General features: G+C 49.5%; 1 protein-coding gene across 1 annotated transcript in view; it reads right to left on the reverse strand.

Moving 5' to 3' along the window:
• The window catches only part of Chat (choline O-acetyltransferase), a 52949-nt gene that overhangs the window by 34683 nt on the left and 3773 nt on the right, over nt 1-14493 (reverse strand). The window contains exons 3-7 of the mRNA XM_041662875.1: nt 11154-11345; nt 10421-10539; nt 9111-9164; nt 4679-4859; nt 2459-2636 (exon numbers count right to left, since the gene is read on the reverse strand). Coding sequence (XP_041518809.1) covers nt 2459-2636; nt 4679-4859; nt 9111-9164; nt 10421-10539; nt 11154-11345 — 724 coding nt within the window. The remainder of the gene's footprint in view (nt 1-2458; nt 2637-4678; nt 4860-9110; nt 9165-10420; nt 10540-11153; nt 11346-14493) is intronic.

Raw genomic sequence — 14493 nt, forward strand, 5'->3', positions numbered from 1 at the left:
TGTGTGTGTGTGTGTGTGTGTGATCCCTTTTTGCAGAACTTCCTTTAAAAACAACACTTCCATTCAGAAAGCCAGATCAAGTGCCATTAACAAATTAATTCTGATTAGTGCTGCCCAAGCACTCAGACCTTAAGGCAATCCCGTTCAGTCATCCTGGGCCTGGCCGTCTAATAAAGTGGGAACTATCTGGGCAGCAGAGGTGATTATTTTGATGCCTGTCTCCATCCCCAGAGGGAAAAAGAGTAGGATGTGATTTCACCACAGTCTCCCGAGGGAATTAACTACTTTCAAATTCTAAGTTATTAATCCCCCAACGTGGCAGTCATGTCCGTGAAAATGGGTTTGGGGCACACCTTTCTGTAGCCCTCTATTTAGGACCAGATATCCAGCAGGTGCTCGATATTTGGATGAAACAATAATTAATTGGTAAGTGATAAATATGTCTGGGCCCAGTACCCTTAGAAGGCCTTTGTTGTTTTATTTAAAGTGTGTAATCGCACTGCTTCTGTGGTTGGCCTTGTAGATAAGGAAGTTAAACCATGAGGTCCCTGTCCTACCAGGCCTTATAGATGGTGGCAGGGAAGCAGAGCACTGACCAGACAAGAGCAGAGCTTCCTTCAGCTTGGCAAGTCATTCAAGATAAGAAAATAGGTCAAAAGGATTGCGGGAATGGTTTAGGGGTTAAGAGCACTTACAGCTCTTTCAGAGGACTTGAGTTTGGTCCGGGACCCACCCATGTATGGTGGGTCAAAACTGCCCATAACACCACCTCCAGGGTTCTAGTACCTTCACATCTCTATGGACACCTGCACTCATGTGCCCATATGCCCACACATGTGGCTGACAGTAATGAAGAAAGCTTAGGGAGGCCTGCAGCTTTGACACCAGTTGAACTTGCCACGGTACAAGGAGCCTACCAGATCTGGAGGAAGAACTTTCTAGAAAGAAGAACTAGAAAACGCAAACACTTATCACCTGGAAGCCAGACCCCCGTCCACCTGACCAGCGCAGACACCTGTTTCTCTTCTTGTGAGTCCAGGGCAATGTGTCCCTACAGTGTGACTGACTTTGTCCACACTAATCTATCTGCCTAAGCGACATCCTCTGTCCCACCTGCCTCCTTCACTCATAGTTTCCCAGCAAGACCTTTCAAGTCCTATTTGGAAGTGTTTCTTGTATTCTCCAAAGCCCTGGGGCATTCATGTGGGACCTGCTCTCCCTGTTCTTCATATGGGTAAAGATAGCGTTCTTGTGTACGTGAACTTCCTCTTCATGCCTTCTTCTATCCCTGGGCTGTATGGGGGCAGAGGCTTTGTCCTTTCTGACTCTCACTCCCCAGGTGTGTGAGAGGCTCCTCAGTTATACAAGCACAGGCTGAATTATTGACTGGTCCTTTGTAATCCCTAGCAGTGGGTGAAGACACCCAAAAGTCTGGCTTCTCACTACAAGACATCCAACAGAGGCAAGAAAGGAAGCCATTCATTTCTCCAATGAAGGCTGGCTTTGGTTCCAAAAGTAGTTTCTAGAAGATGATTAGAAACTTAAAACTGGGAGTAGAGAGACAGTTGATAAAAATTGATAAAACATTGATAAAAATGGTTGCTTTGCAAGCACAAAGGACCAGTTTGGTTCCACTGAAACCATGTAAAGTTAAAACAAAAACTACACTGGGCATAATATAACACACTTGTAATCTCAGCGTGGGGAGAGACAGAGGCAGATGGATCTCTAGGGTTTTCTGGCCAGCCAGTCTTGCTTCCTTTCTGAATTCCAGGACAGAGAGAGGTCATGTTTCAGAAAAGTGTGTGTGTGTGTGTGTGTGTGTGTGTGTGTGTGTGTGTGTGTGTGTGTTGTAGGGGGCACCTGATGAATGACAGCTAAAGTTGTTCTCTGACATGCACACATGTGCACCTGCACACACATGAACACACACACACACATGGGGGGGGGGTGTAACTAGTTTTCTAACAGGGTTGTTTAGAAGCATCATAAGAACAGCCAGAGGAACATGCATCAGGTTGAAGATGAAAAGTCGTATGACCAAGAAACCAGATGAAGAAGGAGCCCAGCTATACTTCCAGAGGGAGGCCCTACACCAGATTCCCATCTGTCTTCTCTTCCAGGGACTCCAGTCTCCAAATGAACATTACACAGCCCACCAGTAAGACATAACTGCTGACTGTCATCAGAACTTGCTATTCCCAGATGACCCACAATTCTAGGGCTCCTTTCTCTCATCAAGAAAGCTAGAGAGCTAGGGTATCATCATATAGACTGCAAAGGCATAACAGGGCCCTTCTGTTTCAAGGGATCTCCCCACTGTCTCATCCTGAGCTGGAGACAGTCCTTAGCTCCCTGCTATGGCTGATGGAGACAAGATCGTGTGCTTAACGCTGGAGGAGGAAAAGCTGATGGGCAGGAGGATGAGATGGAGGATGGGCTGGGTGCTGCAGCTAACCTTTTAGGAGGACCATCCTGGCCTTGGCCCACTCGCTCCTCCCGTCTGAAGTCAGCAGGCCGATTGGAGGCAAGCGTTCATCCTCGTTGGACGCCATTTTGACTATCTTTCTCAACTGAGTGAACAGATCACCCTCACTGAGACGGCGGAAATTAATGACAACATCCAAGACAAAGAACTGTAGGGGAAACAGGTCAAACACATCACTAGTGGCAGCCAGCCCAAGGCTCCAGACCTACATGGAGCTCAGGCTCAAGGTTCCCAAGGTGTTTAATATTTCTGAGTTGTCTTATTTTGGAGAGCACCCAAATACGTTGACTGTACTTGACTCCAAGCTCTCCCTAACACAGACCTGATTAGACCTAGCTACAAGAAAGATTCTCTTTTCTTTTCTTTCTCTTCTCTTCTCTTCTCTTCTCTTCTCTTCTCTTCTCTTCTCTTCCCTTCCCTTCCCTTCCCTTTCTTTTTCTTTTTTTCTTTCTTTTCTTTTTTTTTTTTGGTTTCTAGCACATGCAAAATCATCGTGTTTGCAGAGAGTCAAGTATAAATTGGTACAACCACTGTGGGAGGGTTGCGTCATTGTCAATCAAAACTAAAAGTGCTTGTCTCTGACTCAACAGCTGCACTCGTGTATGCAGAGTTTAGCCTAGGGCTTAGGGAAGCACATTCATGTGTACCGGAAGAATGGGAGATAGTGTGTGTGAATCAGACTTTTGTATTGGCAAAACAATAGGAAGAGCCTGGGTGTTCTTTTGGAGTAGACTGGCTAAGTAAAATGCATTGCACAATGAACGAGAACAAACAGCTACAGGCAGAGATTTGGGTACAGATCTAAACAGCACTAACAACACCAACAACAAACCAACAGTTGTAGACAAATATTAAAATAGAAAACCAATGCACAAAGCACTAGGTATACCTGTGCACACGCCGTCTGTGTATGCATGAGCTTGGCATGTATGCCCTGTGATGCTGAGATGCTGTAGCTTTGAAAGCCAGGGTCTTGCGTGGACTTGGTAAAACAGAATCATTCTTGACACAGACTGCTGCCTCCTTTCCAGCATATGGACACGAGTAATCGCCCCATCCGCCACCCTCAGGAAGATCCATGAAGTCTGGACTATGGTTGTTTCCAGAAGGCTTGAATAACGTGCCGTATGGAGGCTAAGAAATGCTTGGTTTGACTTTCTTTGAATGAAGATGAAGAAAGGCTTTCACTTTATGACTGGCTGCTCAGAGTGTCACGTGACTGGGAAGCATCCTGCTAACTTTGAAGCCCTCAAACAGTGGTCACAGCTACGCTCAGATAATAAACTTTCCCCAAGCTCACAATTTACTGAAAGGAGCCCAGGAAGAAACCATTACACAATAAGTTGAGAGGGTGGATAGGGAGGCAGGGATGGCTGCCAAACTTAGACTTTCAATATAAAAAGGCAGAAAGACATCCCCCCCCCCCCCGAACTCTACCTACTTTTTGTCACAAAAAATATTTTGTGAACCATCAGCATACAGGATAGACAGTGTGCTGGGCACTGTGACAGGGTCAGTAGCCTTCATGCTCAGCTTGTTCCCTTGCATGGGGACCCTTACCAGCCCTGTGGAACTGTGTCTGAAATCCTGTACTTTAGGCTATAGAGCCTGGTCTTGGGCAGCTGGTAGGACTTGACATCCTTCTTCCTCTTACACACACCATCAGCCTCCCTAAACCTCATCTTCTCACCTGTCAATGCAGACTCAAAGGCCTCCTCTACAGCGTGAGGATAATTCTACAGTGGTGAATAATTAAATGAAGCTAATAAATGTAAGTTCTGGACCCGCAGTCTTACACATGGAGGTCTCTTCTGTTAGTTCATACTCTGTCCATCCATCTGGTCTCCAGGAAGGACGGGGACTCTATGGAAATGAATAGCTGTGGAGATGAAGGCCCACTAGATGGGTCTTCAGCCTGACGGTTTCTCAGGGATAAGAACCCAGGGGGGCATTCCCTAACTGAAAATTCTTTTCATGCTTAAAATACAGTTGCCAGAGAGAAGTGGATCAACAGAGTAGGGAGTCCTACCTGGGGGGTACCATGCCCCAAGCTCAGTGGATGACTCAGGGAAGCAGCCTGTGCACTTGTGAAGGAGTGGGAATGGATGGGCACTGTATGCCTCCTGCGTGTGCCACTATCTGCTCCCCACCCTCTCAGAGTCTGAGAGCCCGTGACAATGGGCCACTTACCTGGTTGCGGCAGGCCACAATGACGTGCTCAGGCTCAGGCATGACGCTGCTCTTCTGGGCCACCAGTGTGTCCTGGGTATGGCCAGGAAGCCGGTAAGAGGAGAAGAGCCTGTAGTACTGCTTCATACAGAGGGGCTGCCCTGAGAGTTGGCCCTTGGCCGAGTCCGTAGGGAGGGAGTGGCTGGAAGGGGAGAGCACAGAGAGGGAGGCAGGCAGGTGTGAGAGGATGGAGGAGAGAAGGCGCTGGGATGGGCTCTATTGCTTTTGCATCAAACCCAGGGCTGTGTGCATACTAAGCAAATTTGCTACCCCTGGGCTGCTACCCCATGCTTTCTGATGACTGGGCTAGAGGTGCACCAAACATGCGCCTGCACTATGACAGAGCTCTTCTTTAGCTTGTGAAGTAATAGAATGTTCCATTTCCCCAGATCTCCACAGCTCCACCCTCATCCCATTCTCAAAGCAATATATGGGTAATTTTTGCCTTTTTAACCAACCCCCAGGCCTTTGTTTACACTAATCTTTTCTCGGCACACCTTTCTCCCTACCCTTGTGCTCCATTGTCTTTTTAGAAAACTCCTCCTTCAATCCATCCATCCATCCATCCACCCATCCACCTATTCATCCATCCATCCATCCATCCATCCATCTATCCATCCACCTATCCATCCATCCATCCATCCACCTATCCATCCATCCATCCATCCATCCATCCATCCATCCATCCATCCAACATTATGCATAGCTAAATCATCCATCTACCCATTTGCCTATTTATCTACCAAATCTATCAATTCATCCATGTATCCATCTCTCCAAATACTCATCCATCTATCATTCATTCACTACCACCATTACCCTTCCATCCATCTATCCATCCATCCACCTGCCCATCCATCCGTCTATCATACATTTTTCCATCTACCATTCAACCACTCACACACCCACCATGCACCTATCTATCCATATATACATCCACCATCCAACCACAACCATCATTTATACATACATCCATACATCTGCTGTGGAATATTATTTTAACTAGGCAAAGAAGTGTTACACTTGTTTATGCTGCATTTGTTTAATTATAAAGATGTGTTGCATTTGTTTCCCCTTGCTAAGGCACCTGATTGGTTTTAAAAGGAGCTGAATGGCCAATAGCTAGGCAGGAGAGGGATAGGCAGGACTTCCAGGCAGAGATAATAAATAGGAAGGAAAATCCAGGCTTGAGGGAAGAATGAGAGAAGGAGGAGGAAAGAATGAGGGAGATGCCCAGGGTTAAGCCAAGCAGCTTCCAACCAGCAGGCATGAGAAGCAGTGAAGGTAATATATACAGAAGGAAAGAAAAATAAAAAGCCCTGAGGCAAAAGGTAGATAAAGAGAAACAGGTTAATTTACGTTAAAAGAGCTAGCCAGAAACTAGCCTAAGTAAGACTGAGCATTCAAAACTTAATTCAAAACTATTAAGTCTCTCTGTCATGATTTGGGAGCTGGTTGGTGGCCAAAAGAGAAAGCCTGGTATATCCATGTACCTAACATCCACCCATCATATGCTTATCCATGTGCTATCTGGTCATCCAGCCATCTACAGTCAATGCACCCATTCTTATACCTCTGTCATGCATTAACCCAGTGGTTCTCAACCTGTGGGTCAAAACCCATTGGGGGGCGGCTGTCAAACAGCCCTTCTACAGGGGTCACCTAAGACCACCAGAAAACACAGATATTTACATTATGATTCATAACAGTAACAAAATTACTGTTATAAAGTAACAATGAAAATAATTTTATGGTTGGGGGACCAATATAGCATAAGAAACGGGGTTGCAGCATAAGGAAGGTTTAGAACCATGGCATTAACACATATGTCTATTCATTTACACATTAACACACATGTATACATCCATTTATTACAAATGGATATTATATATCCATCCATCCATCCATCCACCCATCCATTCACTAATCCACCATCTATCTGTCTTTTGTGGGTTGAATGAGAAATGATTCACTATAGGTTCGGGTAGGAGTCCAGGGCTAGGGGGAAGTTTCCTGAAGGCCTGCTTGACTGTGCTGAGCCCACAGCACTACCACACAAAGCGAGGATGTTCCATGGAAATGTCACGACTGACCTGTAGTAAGATGAATACCAGGATCCCAAAGCACCTGTAGCAATGCTCAGGATTTTACGCTGATTGAATTCAATACTAAAAGATGCGGTCTTACATTTTACACCTTCATAAACCTCATCTAGTGACTACTTTTTGGTTGTATTTTACAAAATTTGAAAATCAAGACCCTTCTCCAGAGATAGTTTGAGACTGACAAGTGGGCCAGAGGAAGGCAGAAAGTAAGCCGGCAGGGTTACCACCAAGTGAATAGTGAAGGAAAGGCTACAAAAATGAGCAGGGCCACCAGGTAGGGGTTGGCAGCTTATGTTTGGGACATTAAAAAAGGCCCTGGGGCTTCGACATGCAGGAACGTGATTTGAATTCCGTTTGCTTTTCTTTCTTTTGGGGCTAAGGGTTGAAGCTAGGGCCTCACCCATGCTAAGCACACACACCATCATGAAAACACAGCACTCCCAGCTCTGACTTTTGTGTGTGTGTGTTCATGTGGTTTGGTTTGGTTTTGTCAGTATCGGGGACTAAACCCAGGGCCTCACCCATGCGAGGAAAGCGCTCTAGTGCTCTACCATTGAGCTGTATTCCCAGCATGTCCTGTCCTGTTTTGTTATTCTTAACGGCCTAACTTCTATAGGGAGAGGACCAAGTCTGTCCCCAGAAGCACCAGGAAGAAGGCTGTAGTCAAGATGGGGAAGCCATGTGGGCCAGCTAGGAAAGATGTCTGGAAGCCAGCTGGGGTAGGTGGTAGCCACTTCTGAGCACCATGGATGTCACGGGAGGGGGGGGGGGGGTGGGGCGGGGAGGAAGAGTGGCCACAAGAGACTCGTGGATCTGCCAGTCCAGGTGTACTACTGCCTGTACTGAGAAAGCAGGATGGGGGAGGGTTGAGTGCACATGGAAGAAGCAAACAGAGCTCACTGGGCCCCTTTGTAATGACCAGGAGATGCCCCAGTGGGGATGCCTCCTGTTGGGAGCAGGTAAGAGGCCTAATTTCCGATCACCTTCCCCCATCAACACACTATAGTAAGTAAATGACCGAAGTGTCCTAGCCAGGTACTCTTCCAAATGTTCCAGTTTTATGGGATTTGCAAGTACAGGACACAGGAACCTTTATGTGAGCTTGGATGGAAACAGATGTCTGTGTGTATGCATGTAATGTGTTCTCTCTCTCTCTCTCTCTCTCTCTCTCACACACACACACACACATACACACACATAAACACACACACACACACATATCTGCATACTCGTGTGAGAGTTGGGAGTCAAGCCTGCTATGATGGATGGCTCAATGGTCCCTGGGCTCTGCTGCCAGGGTGGGAATCTTCTCTCCTCTGCTCTGCAGTAAGGGTGCTGAAGGGGGCAAGCTCTCTGAAGACAGAGATGGCATGTGAATGAAGAATGCATTCTAGAAGGCGCTCCAAAAATACGGCAGAAAAGGGCAGCCCAGTATGGATAGAGAGCTGTCAGATTGGCCCCAAGTCAACGCTCCTACCACTGTCTGAAACAATTCAGATACAAGTGTGCCCACCCCGGGGCTAGAACCTCACCTCTCTTCCCCTCTTCCCCAGAGGGAACGTGTGTCTTAGCTTCTGCCCCAAGGATGGGTAAACACTGACCAGGATCCACACAGAACAGAGTGAAGGTTACCCTTGTGCCCTCCTTGCCCTTCTTCTTCTTAGCTGTGTGGCCATGGATAAGTTGTGAAACTCCTCTGAGCTTCCTTCCTTGTCTATGCATAGGACATTGCTCTCGACCCCTCCTTCTTCTAGCCCCTGTGGTTCTTTGCTCTCCCAGTGTCTTTAGGGCCCTGGGATTGACTAGGAGAGGGACCTTCCTTCTAGAATGGAGAACTTACTGCCTGAGCAGCTCCAACCACCTATTGGAGCAGCCTGTGTTCACTAAGTTGGGGAGCATGTGGACACTAAGGCTCGAAGCAGGGAGACTATCATCCTGTTGGCATCGTTTCCCTTATCACCACCTCCTCCCACACTGCTTCCTTCTCCACCCTTCCTGGGAGCTCCAGACCCAAAGTGTCTAATTCACGGCACAGGCAGAAAGAAGAACAACTTCAAAGGTCAGAGGAAGGCAGCGCCTGCTCAAGGAAAAAAGAATGCTTGATGGCCAGATGGGCTGGGCTCGGGCTATTCTGATGCTGGGCAGTGGGCAAGGGACACCACACAGCCTGATAAAAGACCAGCTCCCTGCTCTCTATAGCTCCCTGCATATCTCTCAGCAGGAAGACAGATGTGGGAGGAGACCGCCAAGCGGGGCCCTCCCCCTCCCAGGCTGGGCACCCGGCCTACCTGTCCAGCAGAGCCTTGTAGCTGAGCACACCAGAGATGAGGTTGGCTGCAAACCTGCAGGGACAAGGAGAGACCTAGAAGTCCTGTGAGCCCATCACACACTCCCTGCCCCCCACCCCCTCCTCTCTCTCACTTTTCCTTCCTCCTTCCTAACTTCCTCCTCCCTTCCTTTCTCCTCCAGTGCTCTCCCTGCCCCTCCCTCTGCTTCAAACTCCCTCATCTATCGCCTGCCATGCGCCAGGCCGGCCCCGTGTGCACTAATGGGATGTGGGTCCCGCCTCCCTTCCCCCCAGTGCTGTCAATCCCACCACAGTCTTGGATTAAAAATGGTCCTTCGGTGAGGACTGGGAATGGCTTCGCTCTGGGGGTTGGGGAGAGGAAACCAGAATCACCTTGAGGAGGAAGAGGTGCCCAAAGGAGTGGTAGGAAAGAGAAGGTGAGGGGTGGGGTTCCCCTGGGCAAGGCCAGCCTGTGCGACTGGATCTTCTGGGAAATGCAGTCTCCTGGGCAAGCCTGCAATTTGGATCCTTTTAGTAGCTAATGAAAAGGAAAGTGAGTCCTAGGAGGAAAGCCTCAGGGACCGGAGCCAGGGGACAGTGTCATCTTAACCATCCACGGATGATGAGGCCTGGCTTAATTGCATGGGGTGGGGGAAATGCCCCTCAGATGCAATGTGGAGAACTGCCCTCAGATTCTATCCACTCTCATTCTTTCTTCTCGGGGGAAGGGGGGCAAGTGGGAGACTGGGCTGTGCCTATGTTCAGCCCCATTGAAATATTAAGAGGATGAAATTCTGACAGATTCCAAAAGGGAGGCCCTTCTTCCCTGCCCCTACCCACCACTGCCACCATTCTCAGGGCACCTAGGGGCCCTTCCAGCTGCTCACTGAGCTCTGAAATTGCAGCAGATGGCAGCTGTGCAGGCGGGGAGGGATGTCCCTCCTCCAGGAGTCTGTTTGGAGCAGGGCTCCAGGGGGCACCTGGAGCAGTGTATCCCAGTCAGGACTGCTTTTAAATGACAACTCATAGACCCAGCTGGGTCAAAACCGCTGTGTGGGTCCCTGGGGCCCATGACCCCCATTAGTGCCATGAAAAAAATGTGTTTGGGGGCAAGACTATGAGCTTATTACTGAGAACCACCATGCCTAACCGCCCTTCTGGCCTGATGGTGCCAGGAACTAATGTCTTGTACTGCTTGGCCCCGCAAGCTCAGCCAATGCACAAGCTCTGGCCTCTCCTTCCTGGCATGAAACAAGGCCCCAAATCGCAGTGGGTTCCTCTGCTGTGTACCCAGTAGCACCATGGCCTCACCTTAGCTGGTCATTGGTGTCCTGGAAGTGCTGCCGAGCAAAGATCACAGCAGGGCTAGAGTTAACTGGCAGGGCCAGGCGGTTATTGAGATACATGTCGTTCAGCCAGTATTCAGATACCTGCCGAGGAGCACAGGGGAGGGGTGCGTTACATCTGATCCCCAACAAACCTCTCATAAACAACAGGCACCATGCTGGCAAAAGTCACCAGCCCTCTTCTGACTACCCTGGATCAGCATCCAGCCCTGTGGATCAATCATTCGTTCATTCATTCATTCATTCATTCACAAATGCACTAAGCCCCAGCTCGTGCTGAGCCTGCATCTTGCCATTCATCCAAGCCTGCCCTTTATCTCTACCCCATATTGTTTCCTTTATTTCTTCCTCTTTCCCCATCTTTAGTGATAACATCCCTGCCCTGCCTGTTCTTGTCGTGCCTCAGTCCTACCTGTTCCCCGACTCTGCCTCTAAGATCATCTCTATCCCACTCTTTCCCTGTCCCTAGATCTGGGCCTCATCTCTCCCTATCTGCCACCTCTGTCTTCATCTTTCACCTTCTCTGTCCTACGCTTTCCCTTTCTCTTTCATCTTGCCAGCCTCTCTCCTTTGCTACCAGTCTGTTCCCATCTATCGTCCTATCCCAGTCTCCTCCCAGTCCCACCGACCTATTACCCTCACCCACATCATCTCATCTTCCTCCTTCCCCCTCCAGGGGGACGTCTAGCCGTCCTTACCCAGTTAGCTGTCTTCTTCTGCCTCTCCAAGAGTTTTTCCTGCAGAGTCTCACCCAGGCCACCAGGGGCCCCAAATCGCTTCACGATGGCCTGGCTCTTCCTGAACTGTTCCTCGGGTACCAGGTGTTGCATGCACTGCAGGTAGGTGGCCAGCGTTTGCTGCAGTGGAGGCACTGGCAATTTGGGTAGGTCCTGGAAAAGAGGGTTCATGGGCACTCACTCCCTTATCCTTAATGTGGTCCATACTTGTCCTTGAGTTGATGCCAGGAGAGGTCCCATTCTGTCTTATCCACTCCCCATTCTGGGACCTGTTTACTGGGTTTAGTTCAGCACTCACGTAAATTACAATCCTCCTGTTTGCTGTCCCTGGCACCGTACTATGCCTAGGTCTCAGGGAGGCACAAAACGCAGATGATAGGGCTGGACTCACACCCTGCCCCTGCCGTTGGCATCCACAGGTCCGGGTTCACACCCTGACCTTGATGCTGCTCAGTTGTATGTCCTTGGGAAAGTTTCCTCCTCGGCAGGGGCAGGGCTCTTCACATGAAAAACGATGCTCTCACCGGATGGAAGGGATGACAGATGTGGACGTGCTTACAGCCCATAAAGGATGGGTCTGGGATGAAAGATCATTGGCGAGACTGCTGACTGCTGGTCACTCTTCCCAGCTGTGCTCCAGGGCCTGCAAGCTCTCTTACAGAGAGAGCCGACTGGGTTAGGATAGCGTTGGGTGGGGACTCAGCTTCCTGGGGGTAGTGGTTACTTCTGCCCTGTGCTTCTTGTTTTGTGTTTCCAGGTGTGAAACCCAGGCAGGAGGCTGGTTCCATGTGGGGACTGGAGTCAGGTAGGGGACAGTGGAAATCTTTCCTGCCCAGATCTCTCCAAGCCTTGGGTCGTTTTCACCCATAGGATACGAACAGTAAGTCTTCCTACCTCATGGATCGCAAAAAAACAAAAAAAAAAAAAGTAACATTCTCCGATAAACATCTACCAGGGTTGGTTAACTGGCTCTATCCATCCAAACGGAATCTCAAGAAGACATCTGTGGTCTCTGGGCTCCAGGGGGGGGGGTGAGGACAGAAAGGAACCCTCACTGGAATCCTCCCATAGGGGCATGGCCTGTTCAGTTAATCTACCATATTTGCCAAGGGGTCTTGTGTGCTTGTGTCTTCAATGTGTTACATAGCCGGGGTGAGGATTTCTGTCCATACGGATGAGAAAACTGTGACCCACAGTGTAAAGAGACTAATCCTAGGTTCCATCTTAATTTTTAGTCAATGTGTTCTCACCTCTCCTCCCCTGCCCTGTCCTGCTCTCCCCTCCCTTCCCCTCCCCTGCTCTCCCCTTCTCTGCCCTGCCCTCCCTCCTGCCCTCTCCTTCCTTGCCCTGCCCTCCTCTTCCTCAGGGCCTTGCACATGTTAGGTAAACACGTTGCTGTTAAGCTACAGCCCCAGTTCAGGTCTCCTCCTTTCTCTGGGGATTTCCTCTCCTCCCCTTTCTGCTTTTCCCTCCTGTTTCCCTCTCAGCCCTTGATGACAGAGAAGCCATCTTTAATGCCATTGCTTCAATTGTTGGCACACAGCAGGGTGCCTTTCTTCAGGGGTTTCTTGTCTGTGAGGCGGTGAGTCAAGTTTCTCCAGGGTGGTCAAAGGCTTGCCTGCCCACCGCCCACCCCAGTGGACTGCTGAAAGCACCTGTCTTCTCCTGAGGCTCAGCCCTGGGTGGTGGCAGAACAGGTACTGATGCATGAATATGTCCCCACCTGTCCGATCCTGTCTCTGGAACTCACTGCTCTGGCTGGAGGTGGAATGTCAGCCCCAGCTTCTGGCGCTGCTGTCCCGGGGAAGACTACAAATAGAAGGGTGGGTCTGGACAGTTTAGCTCACTTCAGGCCATCCAGGTTGACCTCCCCTCAGCCACTCTTGTTCCTCCTATCTTTATGGGGGTCTGTGTGGATGGGGCAGGCAAATATCTCCAGGAAGCATGGTCGTGTGGCCAAGAGTGGTGGCAGGCTTGACTAGAGTGTCTGGCTTTCACTTGTGCAGTCTGGGTGAATAGGAAGCAGCGAATGGCAACAGGCACAAATCTCAGTTTAGACATCTCAGCTCCGGGCATTTCAGCTCCCAGCACGGTTCCTCCTATGACTGTTGCCGACCTCCTGCCTTGTGAAGACTCAGAATCCTGCAGTCTGCATATTTCCTTGGCTGACTCCTATGAATCAGGCCCTGCACTGGTCTTAGAGACAGAGTCTGTCCTCCAGGAAGCTTCACCCCAATGCAGGTGAGGAAGAGGAACAGGCTATAGCAGCAGAAGCATTGGGGCAATGTTAGGAGCAAGTTCAAGGACAGAAGACTGAAAGTTCTGATAAGGCTGGCAGAGGAGCAAGAAGGGTGTGGCAGAGGGGCCAGCTCATGTAGGAACTTGAACTGAGATGCGCTGCTCTATCTCTGGAAGGTTAGGTGCAGCGGGAGGGAGGATGCCTTCTCAGGGAGGCTTTCCCAGAAGGGCAGTGTTGTTTCAAGGCAGTGGAAAAGATGATGCTTAATGTTCCTGGGCCGAGGCAGTGGCTGCAGTTGGAACTGGGATGTGCCAGGGCTTGAGGAGGGGATTCAGCTTTGCCTAGGCAAGCATGCTGGACTTGAAGCCATCTGAAGTAAAACTTGGGGTACAGTGAAGCTGGGAGAGGGAGAGGGAGATGGCGTCTGACTGGTGCTGGGGCCTTTCCTTAGACTTGAGATTAAGCAGCGCAGTCACCTGCATTCCCCAGCAGCCTGAGGCTATAGCTGGCATGTAGAAACTGCTTTTGCCCCAAAGCATTGATTCCTCACTTGGCCCACAAGGTAATTAAGAATGAGATGAAAGCCTGGCACCTTGACCTTCATGTTGAGTGTGTTCCATTTACTTCGGGTCAGACTCCTGCCTGGTTCTGCATGAAGGCACGATAACCACTCAAGGAGTATCTGTCTTTAAAAACAAAACAGCAACAGCAATACCTAACCTAACTCAGCCCTCTGCGTGGCTGAAAGTACAAAGATAAGAGGAAATTAACGTAGGTAGGTGATGGTGGCACACACACACACACACACACACTTTTAATCCCAGCACTTGGGAGGCAGAGGCAGGTGGATCTCTGAGTTCGAGGACAGCCTGGTCTACAGAGCGAGTTCCAGGACAGCTAGAGCTACCCAGAGAAACCCTGTCTCACAAAAGCAAAACAAAGAAGAACTTTACCATCTCTCACAGAGTTTCCAATGCTCCAGAACCTACAACGGTGCCTAACTCTCTCCGGTCATTGTTCTAAACACCAGTTACCTTGCCATTCCCCAAACAGCACCAGCAG

The sequence above is a fragment of the Microtus oregoni genome, unplaced genomic scaffold (assembly GCF_018167655.1).
Source record: "Microtus oregoni isolate MIOR12 unplaced genomic scaffold, Mior012 000013F_ref0000133, whole genome shotgun sequence".
Lineage (NCBI taxonomy): Eukaryota > Metazoa > Chordata > Mammalia > Rodentia > Cricetidae > Microtus > Microtus oregoni.